We start from the raw sequence: 24,670 nt of genomic DNA, 5'->3' as shown, positions 1-24,670 counted from the left end.
TGGTTATATTTTGTATTTCTTCCTGACTCAGTCTTGGAAGAGTGTATGTTTCTAGGAATTTATCCATTTCTTCTGGATTGTCCATCTTATTGGCATATGATTTTTTGTAGTAATCTCCCATGATTCTGTGCATTTCTGTGGTCTCAATTGTAACCTCCCCTTTTTCATTTCTGTTTTTATCTATTTGGGTCCTCTCCTTTTTTTCTTGATGAATCTGGCTAAAGGTTTATCAATTTTATCTTTTCAAAGAACCAGCTCTTAGTTTCATTGACCTTTTCTATTGTGTTTTTTTTGTTGTTGTCTCTGTTTCATTAATTTCCACTCTGATCTTTATGACTTCTTTCCTTCTAACTTTGGGTTTTGTTTGTTCTTCATTTTCTCCTTCCTTCAAGTGTAAAGTTAGGTTATTCTCTTGAGCTTTTTCTTGTTTCCTGAAGTGGCCTGTATCTCTATAAATTTCCCTCCTAGCACTGCTTTTGCTGCATCCTATAGATTTTGGGTTGTTGTGTTTTTGTTTCCTTTTGTCTCCAAACATTTTTTAATTTCTTCTTTAATTTCTCCTGTAACCCATTTGTTTTCAGTAGCGTTCTGTTTGGCCTCCATGTGCTTGTGTTTTTTGCAGTTTTTTTTTTCTTATACTTGATTTCTAGTCTCACAGTGTTGTGGTATAAGACTAGAGGTATCTTAAACTGCCCTTGCTTTTTTAAAATTTCTTTTTTTTCTGTTCAGCTTGGGTGACTTCAGCTACTCTGTCTTCCAGATCTCTGATCTGTTCCTCTGTATCATCTGTTCTACTGTTGGTTCCTCTTAGTATATTTTCAAATTTCACTTACTGAATTCTTCATCTCTGTTTGGTTCTTCTTTATATTTTCTAAATCTTTTTAAACTCCTTGCTATGATCATTCATTCTTTCCCTGAGTTTGCTGAACTTCTTTGTGATCATTACCTTGAACTCTTTACTGAGGAGATTGCGTATCTCCACTTCACTGAGTTCTTCTCCTGGGATTTTATCTTTCCCTTCGTTTGGAATATATTCCTCTCTTGCCTCCTTTTGCCTAATTCTCTGTGTTTATTTCTATGAATTAAGTAGATCGGTTATGTTTTCTGATCTTGGAGAACTAGGCTTGTGTGGGAGACATTGTTTGGTGCCCAGCAGCACACCCCGCTCTGGTCACCTGAGTTACATAATCTAGGGGTGCCCCCCTCATCATGTGAGCGGGTTCTTGTGTCATGGCCGGGCCAGCTGCTGTGGGTGTGCAGGCAGGAAGGGCTGGTCTTTGCCCAGTTAGCTGCTGCCAAGCCTTGCCTTATGCAGAGCCTGCTGGCCACTCATGGGCAAGTCTGTGTCCCAGAGCTGCCGACTGAGTGGCCCCAGGGGTTCCTAGGGCTTGTCTCAGCCTGCTGGTGGGTAACCCACTCACTGTGCAGTTGGCTTTGGGCCTGGGGGGTCCTGGGACTGTTGGCTGTAGGTGCCAGCAAGTCCCAGGGCTGGTGCTGGCCTGCTAGTGTGTGGAGCAAGGGCCTTAGAACTCCTGGGGCTGATGTCGGCCTGCCTGTGGGCAGGACCAGTCTCAGTGTGGCTGGCTGTAGGACCTGGGGTCCCAGGGCTGGCCCATCTGTTGGTGAGCAGTGCCAGGTCCTTATGTGGCTGGCTACAGGGCCATGGGCCTGGGGGTGGCAGGCAGAGTTGTTTCCCCATGGGACTGGCTGCTCCGTACAGGGTGCCCAGGGACTGCTGCCAGCCTGCTGGTGGATGGGGCCTGGTCCTGGTGCAGATAGTCTTGACTCCAGAACGGCCCTTGCCAGCACCAGTGCCCTTCAGGGTGGGAGAACAGGCTCCCATCAATGGCTGCTACCCATACCTGTGTCCCCAGGGGGAGTTCTGCTGGCCTCCCACCTCTCTGTCAGGCTTCTCCAAGTTCAAAAAGTGAGTCTGACCTAGGCTCCTTTCAAATTACTCCCTCTTTGCTGGGTCTGGGAGCATCTGAGATTTTGCTTGTGTTGTTTAAGGGCAGACTTTCTGCTTGCTACAGCCCTCCAGTTCTCTGTTTCACAAATTCCACTGGCCTTCAAAGTCAGACATTATAGGGGCTCATCTTCCAGTGTAGTACCCTTGGGCTGAGGATCCTGGTGTGGGGTCTGGGCCCCTCACTCCTCGGGGAGAACTTTTGCAATTGTGATCATCCTCCCGTTTGTACGTTGCCTACCTGGAGATGTGGGCCATAAAATATACTGTGTCTCTGCCCCTTCTACCCATCTCATCGTAGTTCCTTCTTAATATCTTTAGTTGTGGAAAATCGTCTCTATTAGTCTTCAGTTCCTTCTCAGTAGGATAGTTGCTCTGTAAGTAGTTGTAATTTTGGTGTGCCCATGGGAGGAGGTGAGCTCAGGGTCTCACTACTCTGCCATCTTGTCCACTCTTTTGTACTCTTTGTTATTGTTTGTGTTCTGAATACACGTAAAAAGAGTGTACATTCACCATTTGGATGATGTTTTCTGTAAATATCAGTCAGGTTGAGTTGGTTAAATAGGGTTGTTTACAATTTCTATATTCATACTAATTTTATCTTCTGATGTATGAATCATGGAGAGAAATTTGTTAAAATCTACAATGATGATTGTCTATTTCTTCCTTTAGGTTTGCCAGTTTTTGCTAATGAATTTTGGAGTTTTGTTATTGGATACATACATATTTACTATCAGTAAATTTTCTTTTAGATTGACCTTCTTATTATTAAGCATTGTCCCTCTTTGTCCCCAGTAACACCCCATGTCTTAATGTTTGCTTTTCACATCTTTTTTCCAATTCCCTTCCTTTCAGTGTATCTGTGTCTTTGTATTTCACATTGTTTCTTGTGAACAGGATATAGCTGTGTCTTGCTTCTTTACCCAGACTCACAATCTGCCTTTTAATTAGAGAGTTTAGACCACTTACATTTAGTTTGACTAATATGGTTGAAACAATTCCACATTCTTGTTTCTTGTTTTCTGTTTATTCCCTTTGATCTTTACTCCTTTGCTTTTCCTTTCCTGCTTCTATTTTTTCCTCTTTCATTGGCTTTTTAGATAGTATTTCTTGATGCTATTAGGGGTTAGAGTTGTGCTGTCCAATATGGTAGCCACTAGCCACATTAAAATTAAGTTTGAAACTCAGTTCATCATTGCAGCAGCTGCATTTCAGGTGCTCAGCAGCCACATGTCCCCATTACTGTATTAGGCAATACAAATTACTGCAGAAAGTGCTATTAGACAGTTCTGTAGAGACTAAGACCAAGATTTATTCTGTCCAGAATTACCCCAGATCATGTGAGAAAAGAGCAACATTCTAGTCAGAAGCTGTGTGTTTCAGTTGTGTGTCTGCAGTTCGGATTAGCTGTGTATCTACAGGCGAAACGTCCCACTGCTCTTGGCCTTAGTTTTCTTCTCTAAAGCACAGGGATGATAATTTTTGCTCTTTCTGAGGTGGAAAAGAGTGTTTGTGAAAAAGAAAACTGTAAAATGGTAACATTCTTTATAGAAGTCAAAGCAATTTTCAAAAAAATAAACAAATAACAACTGATTGACTAGTTTCTATGTTTTGTTTGTTTTTTTAAGTTGCTGACAGAGCTGGAATCTCCTTCTTGGTGGCCCTTTAGCTCCAGGCTTTGGAAGGTGCCATCAGAAACAAAACCCAGCGCGGGCGCCTCCATGGCTAGTTCCAAAGCTTTTGGAAAAGAAGGGATAGTGATCAGAATTCCTGCTGTTATTTCCCAAAGAACAGAATCTCGGGTTAAACTAGGAAAGTTCACTGTCCTTGTTTCTGGGTTGGAAATCCATGACTCAGACTCCTTGCTCATGCACAGATTTGAAAGAGAACATGTAGATGACATCAAGGTTCACACACCTTATGAAGTCAGCATCTGCCAGCGGTTCATTGGGAAGCCAGACATAGCTTATCGTCTGATATCTGCCAAGATGCCAGAGGTTATCCCCGTTTTGGAAGTGCAGTTCAGCAAGAAGATCGAGTTGTTGGAGAATGCCTGGATGTTCGGAAGCACTGCAACCGCTTCCCCAGCAGAGAAGGGCTTCTCAGTCTGGCTTGCAGGTGAGTGATCATCAGAGCAGCCTGTGCACAAGGCCACTCAGTTCACAGCCACGCTCAGCGGCCCATGATCTGTACCCAGCGTGATGCGTCACGTGGAGCGGCTGCTGGTTTCAGCTCACTAGCACCCGCCCACTTGCTTGTGAAGAGAAATAACTTAAGACCGTTTTCCTTAGTACTTGCCCTGTGAACCTCAAATCACTCAGGCTTATTATACACTTGAGAGCTGTGTGGGTTCCCAAGTAAGTCAGAAATGGTTTGGCTGACTCTTTCAGAACAAAGGAGGGCTCCAGGTTAGGTGTTTTCACCCCTTTCTTCTGTTTGATTTGAGCACCAGCACTTTAGGGTCTTAACTTGCATCATCCCTGCCTGCTCTGGTGTGTCTCCAGTCCCTCCACCCCGACCCCACATCACTCTTGGTTTTCTTGGCATTTGATCGAGGTCTTCCCAGCCCACCATCCAGATGTGCGTTTGGGTCCTGAAATTTGTGGAAACTACACAGCATCGTGTTTGTAGCATCCACAAGACACTGTGAAACCCTTGCTTTTCCTGGCAGTGTGACTGTTGGGTCCTCTTGCAGGTCTCTGTGGGACATGGAGGGTACAGCTGGGTATGGCCCTGGGCGTGAGTGTGGGCGGCAGGGTGTGTGGACACGTCCCCAGGTCTCAGCTTCCTCCCAAGCATGAGGTAAACTGGTGTTATCTGACTTCTTAGGTTTGTCATTCTGATGGATGTCAAGTGACATCTTGGTGGTATTTTTATTATCAGTTTTGATTGATTGTGAGATGGGGCATCGGATGCCTTTTATCTGCTTTTTGGTCCCAGGCCACAGGTTTTGCTCTGTGGGTTGCCTGTTCTGGTTGTGTTTTGGGGGGTTTTGTTGCTTTGGTTTTTTTACTTGTTTGTTTTTTGTGTTTTAATTGTCCTATTGGGCTGTCTTTTTCTTTTTCCTGATTTGCAGGAGTTCATTATTTGCTCTAGGTATTTATCCCTTTTGACTTGAGAGGCTACCGGTACTTCTTGCAGACTGCCAGCTCTGGTACAGAAGTCTCTCATTTTGCTGTGGTCAAGTCCACCATTCTTCCCCTTAAGTTTACTTTTTGAGCCCTGCTTAGGAAATCCCCAAGTCATAAAGTACCTGCTGTTTCCTAATACTAGCACCACAGGTGACGTTACTTCTGTGTTACAGTGATGTTTCTAACAAGTGTTAGCCTTTTCTTACTAACTTTGATGCTGGAGTCTGTTTAATGTAAGAAATGTGTTTATTACTATTCTGGTTTCTTTCTTTGTTCCTCTTAAGAGATTGATTTCAATTCCAATATGTAACCTGTTTCTCTAACACATGAATACGTTAATGTTACTGTAGATGGCTTCAAGTTTCAAAAAGAAATATACTTGATAATAGATCTGGTCCCTTAAGTTACAAAATACTGCAAATGTTAATGTACAAATTTATAAACTTACTTTCCTGGCATTTCCACATTTTTCTTTGGCTCGCCATTTAAGGCAGGACTCAGAGGCTGGTGTATAAAAGGGACAAGAAGGGAGGACTGTACCAGCCAACATGAGACCCTGAGCAGAAGGACCCTTCAGGAAAGGCCATCTGCAAGCCTAGCCCGGGCAGCCGCTCTGATACCCTTCTGATACCTCTCTGAGTTCCCCTTGCGGCTGATTTTCTCTAAGAGGGGCCTTAGCAGGTCCTGGCTGGTGGTACCAGATGCAGAGCACCATGGGCCATTGCTTTTGCTGTTGCTGCTGGAGAATCCATCTGTGCCAGGCGTAGCGCCAGGTGCCCATAGTCCTGAAAACAAAGCTAAATACAATAAAACCCACAGCCCTGTGTTGCGGAACTCTGCCACCTCCGTGGGTTCTGCATCAGGCATGATGGTTTCAGCGAGAGAACACGGCCCAGAATGTTACAGGTGAGATGGCAATGCAAGCGCGTAACGTGTGGTGCAGAAAACCGCGCTGTACAAGTGAGAAGAGCGCATGCTTGCTGGGCCTCACTGTTGTGGGCACCAGCCAGTGGGAGGTGGGGTGCTGGGCTCTGACCCTGAGCATCCAGGTGGCAGATGGGGCAGGAGAGGAGCAGGGCATGTGTGCCAGCACCTCTGCAGCTGTGGTGAGACTGCAGGAAGCTGGGTGAGTGTGGATTGTGCGGGGCCTCCCATCAGGAAGAAGTGAATGGGCCTCTTGGGCACAACCTGAGGCAGCTGACGACAGGCTGAACGCCTTCTCCTCAGGGAAGCTGCAGATACACTTTTAAGGTCTTACAACTGATTAAACCAGGCCCAGCAGATTGTTTAGGACAGACTCCGTTACCTAAAGTCAGCCAATGGTGAGCCTTCACCACATCTAGATACCTTCCCAGCAACATCTAGATTTGAGTTGGATTGAGTAACTGGGGACTATGGCCTCGCCCATCACAGTAAGAGCTTGTATGTGTGTGGAATGAGCTGAGCCGCATCCAGGGTGACAGATGGATTTTCATCTCAGTGCTAACTTTAGCCTCTGGGTAGGATTTCTATAGCGTGTGTGAATCTAGACCGAGCCAGAAGTGCCATCCTCCCCTTGTGAGGTCGCCCTCCCTGGGTGAGGCAGGTGTACCTTACAGCTGTGAATTTGGAGAGACACAGGTGACAAGGAGCTATGTTTGAAAGAAGCCAGCATGCTGAGTTCAGTAAGCAAGATGGTATCTAATTTGCTTGGAACTTCACAGTCCTGTCAGCCCGGTGATGAGAGCTTCCTTCCCGCTGTCGCCTCTCTCGTGTCTGTCGGCGCCTCTGTTTTTACTGTTCTTTGTTGGAAACTACAGAAGCAATGGAGGTGGAAACCATGACTTTAAAATCTCACAAATACATTCCCCTCCTTGATGAGCTATTTTGGAACACGAGACAAAGTCCAACTGGGGGAGGGTCTATAAAAACCTGACCACCGCCCCTAAAGCTCTTCCAGATCATCAAAACAAGGAGCATCAGACAAACTGCCACAGTCAAGGAGACGAGAAGCAGAAACGTCACGTGGGATCCTGGATGGGATTCGGGAACAGTAAAACATAAGGAAATCGGAATGAAACACGGACTTCAGTGAATAGAGACGTATCAGGGCAGGTGTACTAATTGTGACAGTGAACGACACGAATGCAAGGTGACATTTACATTAGGGGAAACTAGGTGTGGGGGACAGGGGAACTGTCTGTACTTTCCTCTTTTTCTCAAGTCTGAAACTACTGCAAAATTTAAAAGATTATTTTAAAGCTGCTCTGCAGAAAAACAGCAATCTGTAACTTCCCTATGATGAAATCTGTCCGCCTGAGCCATTTCCAGCTCCTGAAACCCAGGGGACTTCCTCCTCCCCCAGCTGCTGGCCGGGCCACCCCAGGCCCTCACCTGTCCACACTATACGTTACTACACAGCTCTCTGGAAAGTTCTTCTAGACACTGACTCCTGGCAAACACTGGTCCCCTGTTACTAGACCGCCACCTTCTGGCCACATTTTTTACCAATCAAAATATGTTTTCATGTACAACACATTATAAGTAATATAAATCTCAAAATAGAAGTTTATCATATTTCTCAAACTATATTTTTCAAAAGTACCCAATGCCATGTTACCTTGTCTAATAAGTTTTCAAGCTTCTAATGTTATTTTAGGCATAGAATCTGAGTATCTTACCTAAATATTAAACTTCTGCTAAAAAGACACTAATAGGCAAAGAAATTTCAGTATGTTCCCTTCCATAACCATGAATAATATTAAGATTCAGCTGGTGAAATTCTTCACAGCAAAGACCTGTTAAGAGATTTAAAATGCTAGAACAGAGCCTGCATTTACTACAAATGCATACTAAGAACTTTGCAGTATCACACTTTAAAAATTAAAGTTCAAGAACCATCACTAGTGAAAGTAAAAAAATTATCACTGGGTAAGTCATTTTAGTTTAGTGCCAAGAATTAATTTAAAACATTTTCACATTTGACCCAAAGACCCTTATATTTTGTTCTGTATCTGTATACTGCAAGTTCCCTTGTGAAATTTAGTAAATTGTCTTGTTTTAATATCAAGTGCATTTTTTCAAAGTCTAAGACTAGTGCTTGTCTCATGGGTTTTCTTGTACATGACAAATAAGAATTCCATAATTTCCTAATCATGATTAATTCTGCTTTTAAAGAGGTATTAAGATGGTCCTTGCTTACTTCCAGATGAATATATAACAAAGCTATTCCTTAAGGATACATACCCTTATCAATTGGTTGTACAATAATGTGCTCTCTCTTACCCCCTGGAGTAACATTATATCCCAGTGTATAGCTTCTCTTCCTCCATTTAGAAAGCAGTCATCAGGAGAAGAATATATTCATAAAATTTATGGCTCTTGGCTTGACTAGACCTTGAGATGACTCTGTTGAATGTACCTGATTGACAGAACACTTTGCTACTTTCATTACTGCTCTAAAAAATGAATCATCCTCAATGGAACAATTCAAAGTAGAGATCTTACTATTTCATCCTTCCTAATTTGAATATCTAGCTGGTGATAAATTTTCAGTTACTCTTGATCTTCAAGTCTTGGATCACTCCTCTTTTACTTCCCTATTCATTTGTTAAAAATATCTACGACAAATTTTTCCCAAAGTGCTTTTTGTAAAATAGTAACTTGGGTTGAAATTGCTTAAAATAAAGCCAGTAATTTCTGAAAATTTCAAAACTTATAAAGGAACAAATATTTAATTTGAGTATGTGCATTCTGAATAGTCACAAAAGGATATGGTACAGGGTAAAAATCCTAAATTATCCTAACTACATTTTCTTTTCTTTTCTGAAAAAATTCATTATTTTGCTGGTGGAACATTTTTGGAAGTGGAGAGATAATAACATCAACGTTCATGATTTCTGTATTTTATTTTAAGTTCAGATGTAATTCCTAAACAGATGAAGACTAAATTTAGGCTATAGCATGCCACTAACAACTGCATTTCACGTTAACCACAGCTCATTGACAAATTTCATCTTTGAGTGTCTGGAAGACTGACCCAAGAGTTCAGTTAAAATAGTCCATGGCACCTAACTCTCCTAAATCACTAGACTGATAGCCCCACTAAATTTTCCTAATCTTCCTTAGGTCAGTTTTTCTCCCTGAAATAATAAAAGGAATATCAAATTCAATGGTTTGCAGTTTGCAAGTGTTTTCATATGCATTATTCCATTTTTATTTGATTTCGCAAAATAACTATGTGATTTAAAAAGAGTTGTGTAAGTCGCATTTTAGAGAATAATTAAAACTTAGAAATGAAATGCCTAATTTTTCATTGCTTGCATATGAAAAAGCAAGACTTTATTTAGGTTTTCTCATTTCTTTTTTTCTTTTTTTTTTTTTTTGCACTCCAAAGGTATATGATTTTATTCTTAATATCTAATCTTAACATGGCATTGAAACATGAAATTAAACCCCTGATGCCCCCATAAGAATAAATGTAGCCATATTTTGACATGGAATTGAAAATAATAAGGTTAATAGCCATTTTGGCTTTCAGCAGATCCATTCCACAAAATAAATAACAAAGACTTATTATTCATTGAATTGAACACTTGTCAGTCAAAACTGGTAGTATAATCATAAAGATAACATAAAGGCTGAATGTATAAAACTTAAATTCTCATGAACCAACATCTTTCTGATGTCATAATCTAAGACAAAGGTGTCTTTTTGGTCAAATTCACAGGAGAAAAATCTCTCAAGAGCTTTATAAGCAAAGAAAAACTTAAGTTGCTCTATGATATTAAATATAAATGATTCTACCCACCTTTGTCTTAAAATGAATATGCAATAATATTACATTAAACAAAATATGAAGAATAGTCAGTAGTGCCAGAATATGTCATGAACAGCTATAATTCATTTTTTTAACATTTTTTATTGATTTATAATCATTTTACAATGTTGTGTCAAATTCCAGTGTTCAGCACAATTTTTCAGTCATTCATGGACATATACACACTCATTGTCACATTTTTTTCTCTGTGAGTTATCACAACATTTTGTGTATATTTCCCTGTGCTATACAGTGTAATCTTGTTTATCTATTCTACAATTTTGAAAGCATAGACTGGGATTTCAAAATTGTAGAATAGGTTTTCTCATTTCAAGTTTAGTATCCTTTTATAAAATATTCAAACTTTAAAACTTCCACTCATAATTTCAGTCATCTAATGTCAAAAACAATGATATTCTCATCACCATCCATCCAAATTTGGCCTCTTGCCTTTACAAATAGGATTGTGAAATAAATTAATGCCTTTATTTCAGTTCAATATTTATTCAGGACCTATTATGTACCAGACAATGTTCTAGGCACCAGGGATTCAGATACAGGTATTCTGTGGCATAATCTCTGAAGAAGCCCCCACATTATTAGAAAACTTGTGTATGTAAGTATACAAAAATTGAATGCATACATATGATGTACAGAGAACATTGAAGGTAAAAAGGTTAAATAGAGAGCAAATGACACTTTGAGAACAGTGGTGGTGGTCAGGAAGGGATTTGGGGAGAATCTATAATATGATGATATTTTTTAAGAAAAATAGGAGCTTACCAGTTATTTAAAAGTAGAATGAACTTCAACAAACTAAAAAAAGAGAAAAAGAGTAACGTATGGAATGTAAAAAGAGAGTAAGGTATGAAACATCATGAGATTCTCAGAAAATTGGTATATTTTTATAATGCTTTAGTGGAAAGTAAATGGGAATGAAAAATAGAAAGATACGATACTGAACAGATAAGCAGTTTGGTATAGAGAAAATGGTCTCAAGTTTGAAGCCCCAAATTCCTGCATTCAAATTCTAATTCTCCCTTATATTAAACACACTACCTTGGGAAAGTTACCCAATTTCTCTGAAACCCTCAAACCCAATTTCTTCTCTATAAAACTGGGATAACAATGCTTACCTATTATGAATTATGTGTGTAATGAGCCTACTATAGGATATGATAATAAGTAACTGCTACATAAATGGGTTATTGATAGGAAAGAGTTTAAGTAGGAAAAAAGCCAAATCTTAAACTTGTAATTTTGCTGTGCACTAAAGATTCTATCATAAATCACCCTCAAATGATTTTAAAATATAAAGGAAAAATTGTAGGGTACTATATTCTGAACCATCTAAACTCCGTTTTGTTTTCTCTGAAAATATTAAAGCGACTGCTTTTTAGCACTTGATCAAAGATCAATTTTCCAAATGAGTTATATTTATTTTCTATCATTTTTCTAATTTAGTACCTCATTTCCATCACATAACTTCAGTCAACTTAGTTCAGTGTTTTTCCACTTCATTTAATGTATACACTATATCATAAATAATTGTGATGGTGTCATACTCTTCTATTTGGAGAGGAGATCTAAAATATAATTCAAATATTAAATTTCATAACTAAATTATAGAAGTTTTTTGTAACAAAGCCATTTTTCAATGTTTAGTGCTCACTTCAGAAGAAAATAAAGGCCTGATAGCCAAACCCCATCGTATTCAGTGTCTCAAAATGCACTGAAAGTCCAAATTTATAAACTTTTATTTTATGAAATTACGCATCACAGTGAATATGAACCTCAGACTTGCTTCATAATTGAAATAACAATTTATATAAACATTTTTATTAAAATAGTTTTCCAGCTTAATTTTAGGATAACAGGTGTAATTCTTGATCATTTGTTTGGCATGCCAGCTATGCACAGTATATGAACAATGATTTCATTCATTTTAGAGAAACCCGTAGCCATTTAATCCTAATTCTTGGCGAGATCATCAGTTTGACTCTTTCCTTTTGCTTTCCTGATGCTAAGTGGATACAACAAATAGTAAAGTTAAAAAAAATTAGTAAACATCAAACCAGGACTGAGTTAAATATTAAAAATATATGTATTTAAAGTTTACATTTAAGTATTGCTGAATTTAATTTCATGAAAATAGTCACTTTCAGATACTAGGGCTGGTTCTGAAATACTTTTCTCTTAAAAGTTAAGTCTGAAATTGACCATAATCCTGAGGAAGTAATTTTAAATATTGATACATTGTTTTTCCTTAAAAAAGTCCCCCTGAGTTTACCTATATGTCTGAATTCCAGGTTTTCTCCACAATCAGTTTTGGGGGCCCCTTTATTCTTTGAAGGTGGTCATGTCAATATCCTAAGTGAATTCCAAAGATTTTTCTATCCTACTCTATCAGATTTTATGTCCATATCTGGATAATTGGATAATAGGAATTTATAAATGGTTATTTTTCTTCTTCAAGAATAACTATACATTTCCTTTTTGAAAATCTTTCATCCAAGATTCTTTTTTTAAATAAGAATTCCTTTGCACCCTATCTCATGGATTTTCTTTAAATACCCCTCTTTTTTTCTAATCTGAATCAATCATAATTTGAATCATCCATAACTGTATGTAATGTCATGGTTCTGTTTTAGAGTCTCCAGAAACTTCTGAATTATTTTCTCATTTAGAATCTGAGGCCATTTGACTATATCTTAATTCTAAGCCTGTTGAAATATGTATTTCACAAATATAGACTCAGTAAGGTAACTCATCCTCACATTTAAACTTATTCTTTCTTCTGAATACATGATTCACTTATTTGCTTAGTCATTCTCTAGGGAACATGAATTGAAGGCTGACTGTAAGCCACAAACTGAACTGTTACAGGTCTCAGTCACTACCATTCAGGAAAAATGGCCAATATAATATAACAAAAGTCATGACAGAGAGAAACCATTTGGTAGGGTAGCTCAAAAGGGAACCAAACATGCTGTAGGTCAGGAAAGACTTCTTGGAAGAAGTGACGTGTAACCTGATCCTAAGAGAGCATGCCAGTTAGGGGAGTTTGGAGTATGAGGGTGCTAGCTTAGCAAGCCAGGAGGGACCTAACTGTGAGAGCCTTGGAGTTAATTGCCTCATTTTGGGAAGTTTCACTATGTTTACCCATCAAGCTCTCAGTTTGATTATGAGTTCTGGGACAAGGGCTTTGGAGGCATTCTCTTTGTTTATTTTCCAATAACATCTTTTCCATATTGACTTCGTACATAGTATTGGCCATTACAACAAGCATGTTAGATTCTCAGTTCAGTCATCTGGCAAGATGCCCTCAGGATGAGAAAGTATTTCCCAGAATGTCCAAAAAAAAAAAAAAACCTCAAAAACTTGCTTGCCTTTTCTCTTCTGCTACAAGATCAAAGTTGATCTATTCACCTTTGACTCTTATCATACATTTTCTCCCAGATCAAATTGGACAACACGACAGTATTACTATTGTACATGCCAGTTAGGATGTATTTTAAACAAACCACCAAAATCTATTTGAGTTAGTTTTTTAGAGGTCTTTCAAAGTTTATTGAATAGAAAAACATTAGAGGAAGAAAGCAAGGATGATATGATTCTTATTCAGTCCCTTCACATCTTTTAGTCAACCACCGCAAAAGCTAAGTAAATCACTTGAATAAAACTGTGATTTTCAACTTGCCTATCAGTAAAAGGGTGATAATGATACAGCCTGTATAAATGTGATAGTTTAAGAAGCTGCTATAAAGAGTATTGTAAAGTAACTTTAGAGGCAATAGAATTGTACAAAAAAGAAAAAAAGATAATTCAGACATTTATTTTTAGTGCCAAAAAAGCAGTTCTGATTGCTTTACCTGAACAGTTTCTGATTCTGAAGATGGATTTAATTGATAGATTTTATACTTACTAAATACTGACTGTGAAAATCAGTATGATTCCTCTTTATTTATGCTTAGGATTAGACTGTGCAAAAAGTAGACCATTTTATCCATTGTCAACAAAATAGTGGTAATTTATAGTCAAAATATTGACTGTATCTCAGTTTATTGAAAGTTGAAGGCACAAAAAATATAAAAAGTGATTATCAGATTGATTAAATTGAAGTTTGGCATCAAAACTATTTTTAAAATTCAAGTTTCTAAGAAAACATCTTTAATTTTAAAAGCACTCTTTTATATGAGCCAGATTATTTCTGTATATCACAATGTTTAAATACTACACACTGAGTAACTTCTTCATTTAATTTTCTTAAAATAAGAATAAAAGCTCAAGAGAGAGTGGTTGTTAAATTTAGCGTAATTAATGGATAGACATTATGCTAATTAAAGGTAGTAAGGATGCTACTTTCATTTAGCTGATGCTGTAGTGAAAGTCTATCCATCCTTTCTAATGGAGTCACCTATAGGCACTTGGTATTTAATGTACCAAAATAGCTGCAGCATTATAGTTGATGTTAGTTTCAATAATTCATCTCTGTACTAATACTTGGCCAAGTGGAAAATTGAAATAGCACACTAAATAGTATATAAGTAGTATTAAATACCTACAGCTTTTAAATCTTTAGCCAGATGCCTGCTAGATATATCGCTAAGGAAAGTTTTGACATTATACTTCTTTATTAGTTTGTATGAAGGATAGAAAAACCAAGCTTATAACTGTAAAAAATACATATATTTGATTTTAAGTTATGCAACAATGAATATTAACAGGGTGGAGTATGTGCAAGTGATATTCAGAGAAACAATAATAAAATAATTCAATTCATTCACACAATTAGTATTTGAATCTCTACAAAGTATCAAGTGTCAAGTTAGGTATTCACACTATAGACATAACCTCTGCCCTTAAATTGTATTGTGTATTTGAAGTGCAAAAATAAAGCAGGACAAATAAACAAATGCAAATATAAAAGAAATGAAAATGGTACTGAGTGGAGAATAATAGAATCTATGAAGTATGTAACTAATTCATGGTATGTAAATATTTTAAGGAATTGTAGATTAAGGCAATGACAACCCTGAACTTTTAAAAATCAAGTAAATAATGTTGCTTAACATGGCCATATCTTAATTTGTTTGAAATTCTGTTCACTAATAGTCTTGTTTATCCTGCTTTAATATTTGCGTTGATGGAAGGTATCTGGTTCAGCCGCTGCCTCTTTTCATCTGTTTATAATTTACAAGTATAAGACTCATATTTCCTATGATCTAATCCAATCAAACCATGAACTGAGCATCAAGAATTATGTTTATTCTGTTCCATTGTGAAGTCGTCCTTCGATCACATTTTGTTGACTAGTTTCAGTGCAGATATTTTAAGTCATCCAAGCATGTGGTCTTGAGATTTATTCTTCATTACTTCTATCATTTACTCTTTTACTGAATACTGTGTATGCCTTCTAAGTGACAATTCTAGAGTGACTCATTCTCCATGCTCCCTCTGTTACTAAATATTCTACATTAATAACTGCATGAAATGATTATTTTAACTCCCGAACTCCTCTGGCCTTACAGACAGACCTCATTTCTGTAACGGCAGAATACATGACATGGCAGGAATATCGCTTCGATTATAGCAATAGTGACAATGACAACATGAACAACAAACGTGTAACTAGTTCATCCTTTACCAACTTATTACAAGTTTATTAAATTATCTGACACACAAAAAAGTAAATCAAACTTAATCCATTACAACAAGGATCATCAGCATTTTTTAGACACCATCGTGGTAATATTAACAGTAAGAACAACATTACTAACAGTGATAACTTCAAAGATACGATAAAGACTTAACCATAAGTCTTACGACTCTAGCACTTTTTCCAATCTGTGATGCTGTCTCAAAATTACATAAAAATTGGTTTATTAAGTATGTGTGATGAGTCATATGAAGAAGACTATATATGTATACTATGCTTAAATCATTTATGAAATGTCATGTAGACAAGTAATTAAGCATGAATAAAAATCCATATTTAGTACACCTTGGTTTAATCTTAAATAAATTAATAAATTACTGAAGAAAAATGGTGAAAAGCAAATTTATGAATTTAGCAAAAAGCTTGTTATAAATATAAATCATAATATATCCATATAAAATAAATTTTATGTTAAAGAGAATATCATCAGATGGAAATTATTATATTTTCTATAAATGTCATGAGGGAGAGTACATAAATTATGAAATTAAGACTTGGCAACAATTCTTTAACATGTATATGTCTATGTGTATTTTGTTTCCTAATTTTAGGAGAATTTTTTAAAAAAGGCAAAGGCAACTTGAGGGATCAATTTAAGTTACCTAGATTTCAAAAGCTAAAATCTAAACAAAACAAAAAAGCAGCTGACCCATCCCATTGGTAGTTACGGATTAAATTTGTTCCAAGATTTCTAAGAAAGTAAGTATTACAGTGAAATTACGTGGCATCAGATACCTGAGTAGTGAATGTTTCAGAAAGAGATTCGAGGTCACATTCTTTCAAACTGATATAAAGATCATCAAAAATAAATGACAAAAAATGATAACATGAGAAAAATATGTTTGCATTTATTATAACTAAAATATTAGTTTTCACTTTCATTTTTTAGAACAAGTGCTAAAATGGCTAGGAACTTAAAAAGAATCCTAGGATATATCTTTTTAAATATATTCATGGAATTATCACTGAATAAAGATATGTGGGTAAAACTGCTTTGCTAAAATGTAATGGATCAAAAAAAAAAAGGAAATTTCACACTCATCTTATTTTAGAACCACCAAAAAACAATGCTGTACAGTGTGCTTCCTTTTTTCTCTTTGCACTTACTCCTACTGACAACTTGAAATACTACAAGTAGAAAAAACAAACTCCTAATTCTCAGGGCCACTCTGACAACAGAAAGTATAACTTAAAAAAAAAAATTCTAGAAATGTAAACCTTCAACATAAACTATAGTTTCTATTAGTACTTAGTATTATTTAGCAGAGAAAATATTGGAGATTAATCAATAGGTCTCAAATTATGTTTCTTCAATTAAAGATATGAAATTATGTTCTTTCAGTAAGAAACTGTTAAATAGTCAGCTGACATCATCCAAATGATTCAGAACTTAAGCATGCTATTCCTAGGCTCTTGATGCATTTGGAGTCCTCAAAATTACATATGGAACGTAGTTATACATTCTACAAATGGCTGAAATATTCTTCTCCATTAATGTAGCCCTTTATAGTACACTAATTTTTTTGTTTTAATTTTTTGAGATTTTTGTGCAACTGTAGTCAAAATCATATTTTGCCACTACTTTTTTTATATCAAAGTTTGAATCACAGGTCATTTTTATAACTCAGGTAATTACATACTACATATAGTAGGTGCTGGATATAGTCTACTGAGTTCATGGATATAAAATTTGAAATGATATGGAAACTAGTTTTGTATTGTTTGCATTACATTGCTTTCTGGATGTTATGATACTGGTTTTCAGAAGATATAATAATTTTTTTAGGTTGAAAGGCATCCACCCTCATGAAGACCAGATATTCAGATAGATATTTAGTCTGTCAATTCTAGTCACCAGTGTTTTGAGTATAAAATTTGATGTATCTGCATGAAATATAGAGTTGTACACTTTGCACTTTACCAGAAGAAAAGTGGATGTAGAAAATGCAAAAAAGAAATCATCTGGTATCAAAAGGGAGTAACCTAACAATTTATCTCAATGATTAGGAGATGACATTTAAGAACAGCTCTGCTACCTAGCACAAAATGTCAAGAAGAGATTTCACGCTTAGAGACGACCCACATAGAAAGAATATATGACAATCTTTTTAATTGCATTGTGGTAGTTTTCCTTGGTGCAGTTTTTAGGTTGGCAACTTGGTATTATTATTTTCCAGTTATTTAAAACAGATAAAAAAGCTGTGTTCTTTGTACCTTGTCATATCATGAACCAAAGTATCATGCATCAGCTGGACATAAAAGATTCCTTTATCTTCATTGTTTTGAGTATTTAAGTAAATTTTCATGACTATTAATCAACTTTATGTGATATACACACCATTAACTCTGCAAATATTTAGAAAGCTAGGTCAGTTTCAGAGCAAAGTTTTCTTTTTAGGCATAAGATATGTTTAGAGACAAGATTAATGTAATGAATCTCCTCTTCTCAACCTGTTTAAATTATGACAGTGTAAAACAATTATTTCTGAGCCAATAGGACTATATACCTACATTCTGAGTTATTCTAAACTCTTCCTATAAAAAAAAGACTGTCCACAGATTATCAAAAATACTCTATATCTATGGCAGGGTCCTAAATTCCATAATTAAGTTATATTCAAATTATTCAATATAAAATTCTGCAAATATTCCGTCATTCAGGTCTACACTGGAGGTAATAAAGATCACTGATTAAGCTATAAATGTAACTCTATCTTCTCAACTATTTAATGCCACCAGAAAAAAGGGAAATTATTGATTGAAATCAACATGGGAGTTAAACATGGAAGTGAAACTGTCCAAAGTGATTAAGCTAGAAAAGAGGTGAGAGAAGATAAAGATACCTTTCTAAGGACCAAAAATATGAAGTCAGACAGAAAGAGTAATTCCAAGCATATCAATAATCCAAATAAATCAGAATGAGTTTGACTCTCAAAGGAATATAAAAATTGCTTAAAGTGGTATTCTTATAAGAGACACATCTAAAATAAAAGGAAGGCATGAAAACTATGAACCATGCACGTGTTGTCTAATATAAATCACTATGGCAAAATTATCATACAAATAAAATTCTGTGCCAGTATTGTTACACTAGGATGTGGCAGTCATGAGAGTACGCCTTGCTGACTTTTTATTGTAGGGAGTATAAAAGGCCATTCCAGCTTTGAAATTCATCACCCCATTTGCACAGAAACTATGCCATATTGAAATATATCAGAGAGATCAAGGCAGACCAGTTCTTGGGAAAGACAGGATCCCTTTGTCTTTTGCCTTTTGTTCAAGGACTCACTGATGGCCTTGCAAAATAGTCTTTACACTGCTGGGCAATCCAGGATGTTTCACCAACATTAACCCTTTTTCCTTTACTATGTGACCTCTCACTCACACTTTTACAGCTCCCTATTTCCTATAGCAAAGACATTTTCCCTAATATAATTCTCACACATTTAATTCTGTCTTGGTGTTTGCTTCTTAGAAGACCTAGACAAAAGGAGAATATAGAACAGAGGAATAACTTAGATTTGCACAAGTACAATCCACTAAGAATATAAAAAAGCTATGAAATTGTATATACCTTTGCAAACAGCCTTAACTGATATTAAAGCAAAAGCTAATAGCAATACAAGGAGAAATATAAAAATAATTAACCATAGTTGGACAATTTCAACCATTTTATTAAAAACATACCAACAAATCAAAAGATGATTTGAACACAAAAAATTTCCATAGACATCCATTCATCCATCTATTAAGAGAATACTTTATACCCACAAAAGAAAAAATTGATATAAATCTTTAAGCCAACCATATATGTTTGCACAAAAAATACCATTCTCTTTAACATTCCTCAACACAATAAATAAAAATTGACAAACCGTGATAGTTCAAAAATAAATCTACATAAAAGTAAGATATTGATAACAAAAATTATATGTAATATATGACACACACCAAATTTGTGGAGACTAAACAACGTGCTACTAGAAGACCAGTGCGTCGATGAAGAACTCAAAGAAGAAATCAGAAAATACCTCAAGATAAGTGAAAATGGAAACACAAGTTTCCAAAAATCTATGGGAAGCAGCAAAAGCAGTTCTGAGAGTCAAGTTCATACAGTCACCAGCTTACCTCAAGAAACAAGAAAAATCTTGAATAACCTAACCTTCCATCTAAAAGAATTAGAAGAACAGTCTACAGTCAGCAGAAGGAAAGAAATAACAAAGATCAGAGAGGAAATAAATAAAATATAGCCCCTCTAAAACAATGAAAAGAACAATGAAGCCAAGACCTGTTTTTTTTTAAAGGTAAACAAAACATATAAACCTACAGCCAGACTCATCAAGAAGAGAGATGACTCAAATAAACAAAGTAAGAAATAAAAGAGGAGAAATAACCAGTATCACAGAGATATAAAAAATCACAGATTACTATGAATAGTTGTATACAAACAAATTGGATAGACTAGAAGAAATGAACAAATTTCTAGAAACATACAATCTTTCAAGACTGAATCAGGAAGAAATAGATAATCTGAACAAACCAATTACTAGTAGTGAAATTGAATTCGTAATAGAAATTTCCCAGGAAACAGAAGTTCAGGACAAGACTGCTACAGAGGGGAATTCCACCAAACATCAAGAAGACCTAATACCTATCCTTCTCGAACTACTCCAAAAAATTGAAGAGGATGGAACACCCCCAAAATTCATGTACAAGATTGTGATTACCCTCATACCAAAACCAAGAGACACTACAAAAACATAAAATTATAGATCAGTATTGCTGATGAATATAGCTGCAAAGATACTCAACAAAATATTAGCAAGACAAATTCATAATTATATGAACAATATATAAATTATGATCAAGTGAGTTTCATTCCAGTGATGCAAGGATGTTTTCATATTCACACTCAACGTGATACAGCACATTAACACAAGGAAGGATAAAAATCACAAGATTATTCCAGATGCAGAAAAAGCATTTGACAGAATTCAATATCCATTCATGATAAAAACTATCAAATGGGGATAAAGGGAACATATCTTAACATAATAAAAGCCATTTATCACAAACCCACAGCTAACAGCATACTCAGTGGTGAAAAGCTGAAAGCTTTTCCTCTAAAATCAGGAACAAGACTAAGACTCCACACTCACCACTTCTATCTAACATAATATTGGAAGTCCAAGCCACAGCAATCAGACAAGAAAAAAAAAAAGTCATCCAAATTGGAAGGGAAGCAGTAAAACTGTCACATAGGTTAATAAAACAGAATAGAAAGCCGAGAAGTAAACCCACACACTTATGGTCAATTAATCTACATCAAAGGAGGCAAGAATACATAATGGAGAAAAGAATCTGTTCAATAAGTGGTGCTGGGAAAACTAGAAAGATACGTGTAGATGAACGAGAGAATCTGTTTCCACCATATATAAACTCAAAGTGGATTATAGACAAGTGTAAGAACTGAAAGCATGCAACTAGAAGAGAATATAGGCAAAACACTCTTTGACATAAATTGTAGCAATAATTTTTGGATCTGTCTATAAAGGCAAATGAAATAAAAGCAAAAATAAATGGGACCTAATTAAACTTAAAAGCTTTCACTCAGTAAAGGAAATGATCGAGAAAAATAAAAGACCACCTATGGAATGAGAGAAAATATTTGCAAATGACATGACCAATAAGGGTTTAATATCCAAAATACATGAACAGCTTATACAATTTAGTATCAAAAAAACAAAACAACCTGATTAAAAAATGGGCAGAAGACCTGAATTGACATTTTTCTAAAGAAGACATACAGATGACCAACAGGCACATGAAAAGATGTTCAACATCGTTAATCAGGGAAATGCAAATCAAAAACACAGTGAAGTATCACCTCACACCTTTCAAATTAGCTATCATCAAAAAGTTCTTAAATAACAAATACCGGCAAGGATGTGGAGAAAAGAGAACCCTAGTACACTGCTGGTAGGAATGTAAATTTGTTTAGCTACAATGGAAAACAGAGAGGTGATTCCTCAAAAATCTAAAAACAGAATTACTATATGATCCACCAGCTCCATTCCTGGATATGTATGCAAGGAAATTAAAAACAGTAATTCAAAATGATACATGGACATCAGTTTTCATAGCAGCATTATTTATAGTAGCCAAGATATGGAAGCAACCTACATGGCCTTCAACAGATGAACAGATAAAGAAGATATGGTATATAGATATACAATGGAATAGTCCTTAGCCATAAAGACTTCCTATCATTTGCAATAATGTGAACGGTCCTACAGAATATTATGCTTAGGGAAATAAGTCAGACAGAGAAGGGCAAATGCTCTGTTATCACTTATATCTGGAATCTAAAAAAAAACAAATTAATGTACATAACAAAACTAGCAGTCACAGATACAGAAAACAGACTAGTAGGTTACCAGTACAGACAAGAAAGGGAAGGGGGGCAAAATAATGGTATGGAAATAAGAGATTAAAAACTACTATGTATAAAATAAGTTAGCAACAAGGATATATTGCACAGCATAGAGAAATATGGCCATTATTTTATAATAATAATAATAATAATAATAATAATAATAATAATAATAATAATAATAATGATGTTCTTATCAACCCTGACCACAATAAATAACAATTAAAAAATCTTGATAGCTCAAAAACAAACATACAGAAAATCAGGGATTTCCATTTAAAATAAACTCTTAAATTATGATAGAAAAGAGAAACATAAATTAATAAGAAATCATTAACAAAATCATATATAATATGTTAAATAAACACATACACTAATTTTTATTATTTTCTTATAAATATTAATGAATTTAATATTTAATATAAAGCAGAATTAATGCTCAAACCTTAAAAATTTAGCAGCTAGAAATTTAAATATTTTTAAAATTTTGTATTATGGGACCAAATTTTATAAATATTTCTAAATTTAATTATGTATTCTCATGTTGATAAACATTCAGTCTGATTCAAGTTTTGGGCTATTATGAATAGCACAACATGAACATGCATCTTTGTCTTTTGGTGCCAATAAGGCACGTCTTTGCTTTGCGTGTAAAATGAAGTGTGAAATTTCTGTGACCTAGCACTATCATATATTTAGTTCCCACAAATCCCACCTAAGAGTTTTCCAAAGTGCTTCTACTTATTCACAATCCCACAAAAAATGTATGAATGTTCTGATTGCTTCATAATCTCTTTCATCTTGTTACTGCCTTAAGTTTTAGACATTTTGCTGCTGGTCCTAACTAAGACTGCAGTTTAAGAAAGATTCACTTCTTTAAGCCATGGTCAGAGTATCCTCAGACTGACATCTTCAGCATCATCTAGGAACTTGTTATATATAATAATTTGAGGCCATAGCCCAGACCTCCGATATCAAAAGCTGCATTTAAGTAAGAACTATTATAAATCCTATATGAGAAAAATGATACCTTAAACGGGATATGCATCACTGGAGAATATTTTTCTAAACTGGGTACCCATTCAGACAAGGCTCAAATCAATTGTTTCCTCTCTCTCTCTCTACCTCGTTTCATGTGAGATGACTAATTCACCACATGGTCTTTGACTGGAAATGTAAAATGAGCCAGGAGAGATTATTAGCCATGTTAAGGAGTTGGGACTTTGTATTTACAAGAAAGCCAGTGTATAAAAAATTAAATTATTGAACAAATCCTTCAGGGTTTAAAAGGTGAAACACGTTAGATTTGGAGATAAGATCATCTTTGGCACTCTTACAAGGTTATATTTATAACAGCGAGAGACTAAAGAAACCCCAATTCTACCCAAGCATCTCAGTGAGATTCTCTCAGCTGAAATTAAACCGGATGAAAAACTAAGATCTTGATTTATTTAAATCTTTGTTTAACATGTGTAGATTTGTATGTCTTTAACTTACAAAGAGAAGAAGTTTTATTTCTTAAACTTTAATTTCTCCAATGAATCATAGTATTTTTAGAAGACTCAGTGATTTCATTATTCTTTAACACTGATAATCTTTAAATATTTGTAGAATTTTTATGCTGGCATTTAGACTCATTGTATAACTCCTGTTTGGGAGTCACTCAAGATAGTAGATCAAATAGAGGGAACATTTTCTGCTTAGGGAATGATCCATGTCACAGCCTACAAAGGTCAAAATAAAAAACTATCTTCCAGTGGTTCCAAAAAAGATACACCAAGGAGCAATGGTTGATACTGGCAGAGTAGAATCATGAATATAGATGTATGACTGCTAGTCTCTTCGGGAATGCAGCCACAAAAGTGGTTAATTGTAACTTAACTGATAAGCCCAAAACAGCAGGCAGTACTTTCTCAACTTTAAAACTACTTTGTAAGCATTTACAACCTAAAGGTCTCTGAGAACGACTCACAGGGATTGTGACTTAATCCATCAGTGGTGGACCCAGGTACTGGTATCTTTTAAAATACACTTGCTAGGATTCTTAATATGCTGCTATGTTTGATAATCACTGAGTGAATACAAAAAGCACAACAAAACAAAACCTGAATATTGTAAGATGGAATTTCCCTTCTGCCTAATCCTGCTTCTTTCAACTTCTTAAAGGCACCAGTATTCCTAAAACTCAGTTTTCTGCAGAATCAGGCTAACAGCAGATGGTGCCAGGAGGAAGCAGCTTATAAAATGGGCTTTTGGAGATAGATTATTCATTGGCCTATTTATTGGCAATGAGGATCCATTGTTGTGACATACTGATAACCTCCGATGTGAAATAGCAATGTAATAATTAATACTCTCACCAACGGTGACCTGGAATGGCTTACAGTGAAAGGAAGTAGTGACTATGAGAAACACAGTTGCCAGAGCAGTGACTAGGGGGTAATCAATGAACTAGAGAAAGATAGCAAATGCCTGAGGTTATTCATCATCAATTTAAGACCATGCGTTTAAAAGCCATAGAGCCTCCTCGGCAACAGAAATGGAAACTTTCATCTCCTGTAGCTGGAAGGCAAAGCTGAGGCTCAAGGTCAGCCCTTAGGTATAAAGTTAATGCAGCGGCAGG

General features: G+C 35.9%; 1 protein-coding gene across 1 annotated transcript in view; it reads left to right on the top strand.

Annotated features, from left to right (window-relative positions):
* Positions 1–24,670, top strand: part of LOC116277446 (synaptosomal-associated protein 47-like) — a 160,125-nt gene that overhangs the window by 79,900 nt on the left and 55,555 nt on the right. Inside the window, exon 2 of the mRNA XM_072937402.1 lies at positions 3,595–4,084. Within this exon, the coding sequence (XP_072793503.1) occupies positions 3,688–4,084 (397 nt within the window). The 5' untranslated portion in view covers positions 3,595–3,687. The remainder of the gene's footprint in view (positions 1–3,594; positions 4,085–24,670) is intronic.

The sequence above is a fragment of the Vicugna pacos genome, chromosome 15 (assembly GCF_048564905.1).
Source record: "Vicugna pacos chromosome 15, VicPac4, whole genome shotgun sequence".
NCBI classification, from domain to species: domain Eukaryota; kingdom Metazoa; phylum Chordata; class Mammalia; order Artiodactyla; family Camelidae; genus Vicugna; species Vicugna pacos.
The sequence above is the reverse complement of the archived record's forward strand: the minus strand, read 5'-3'. Positions and strand labels throughout refer to the sequence as shown.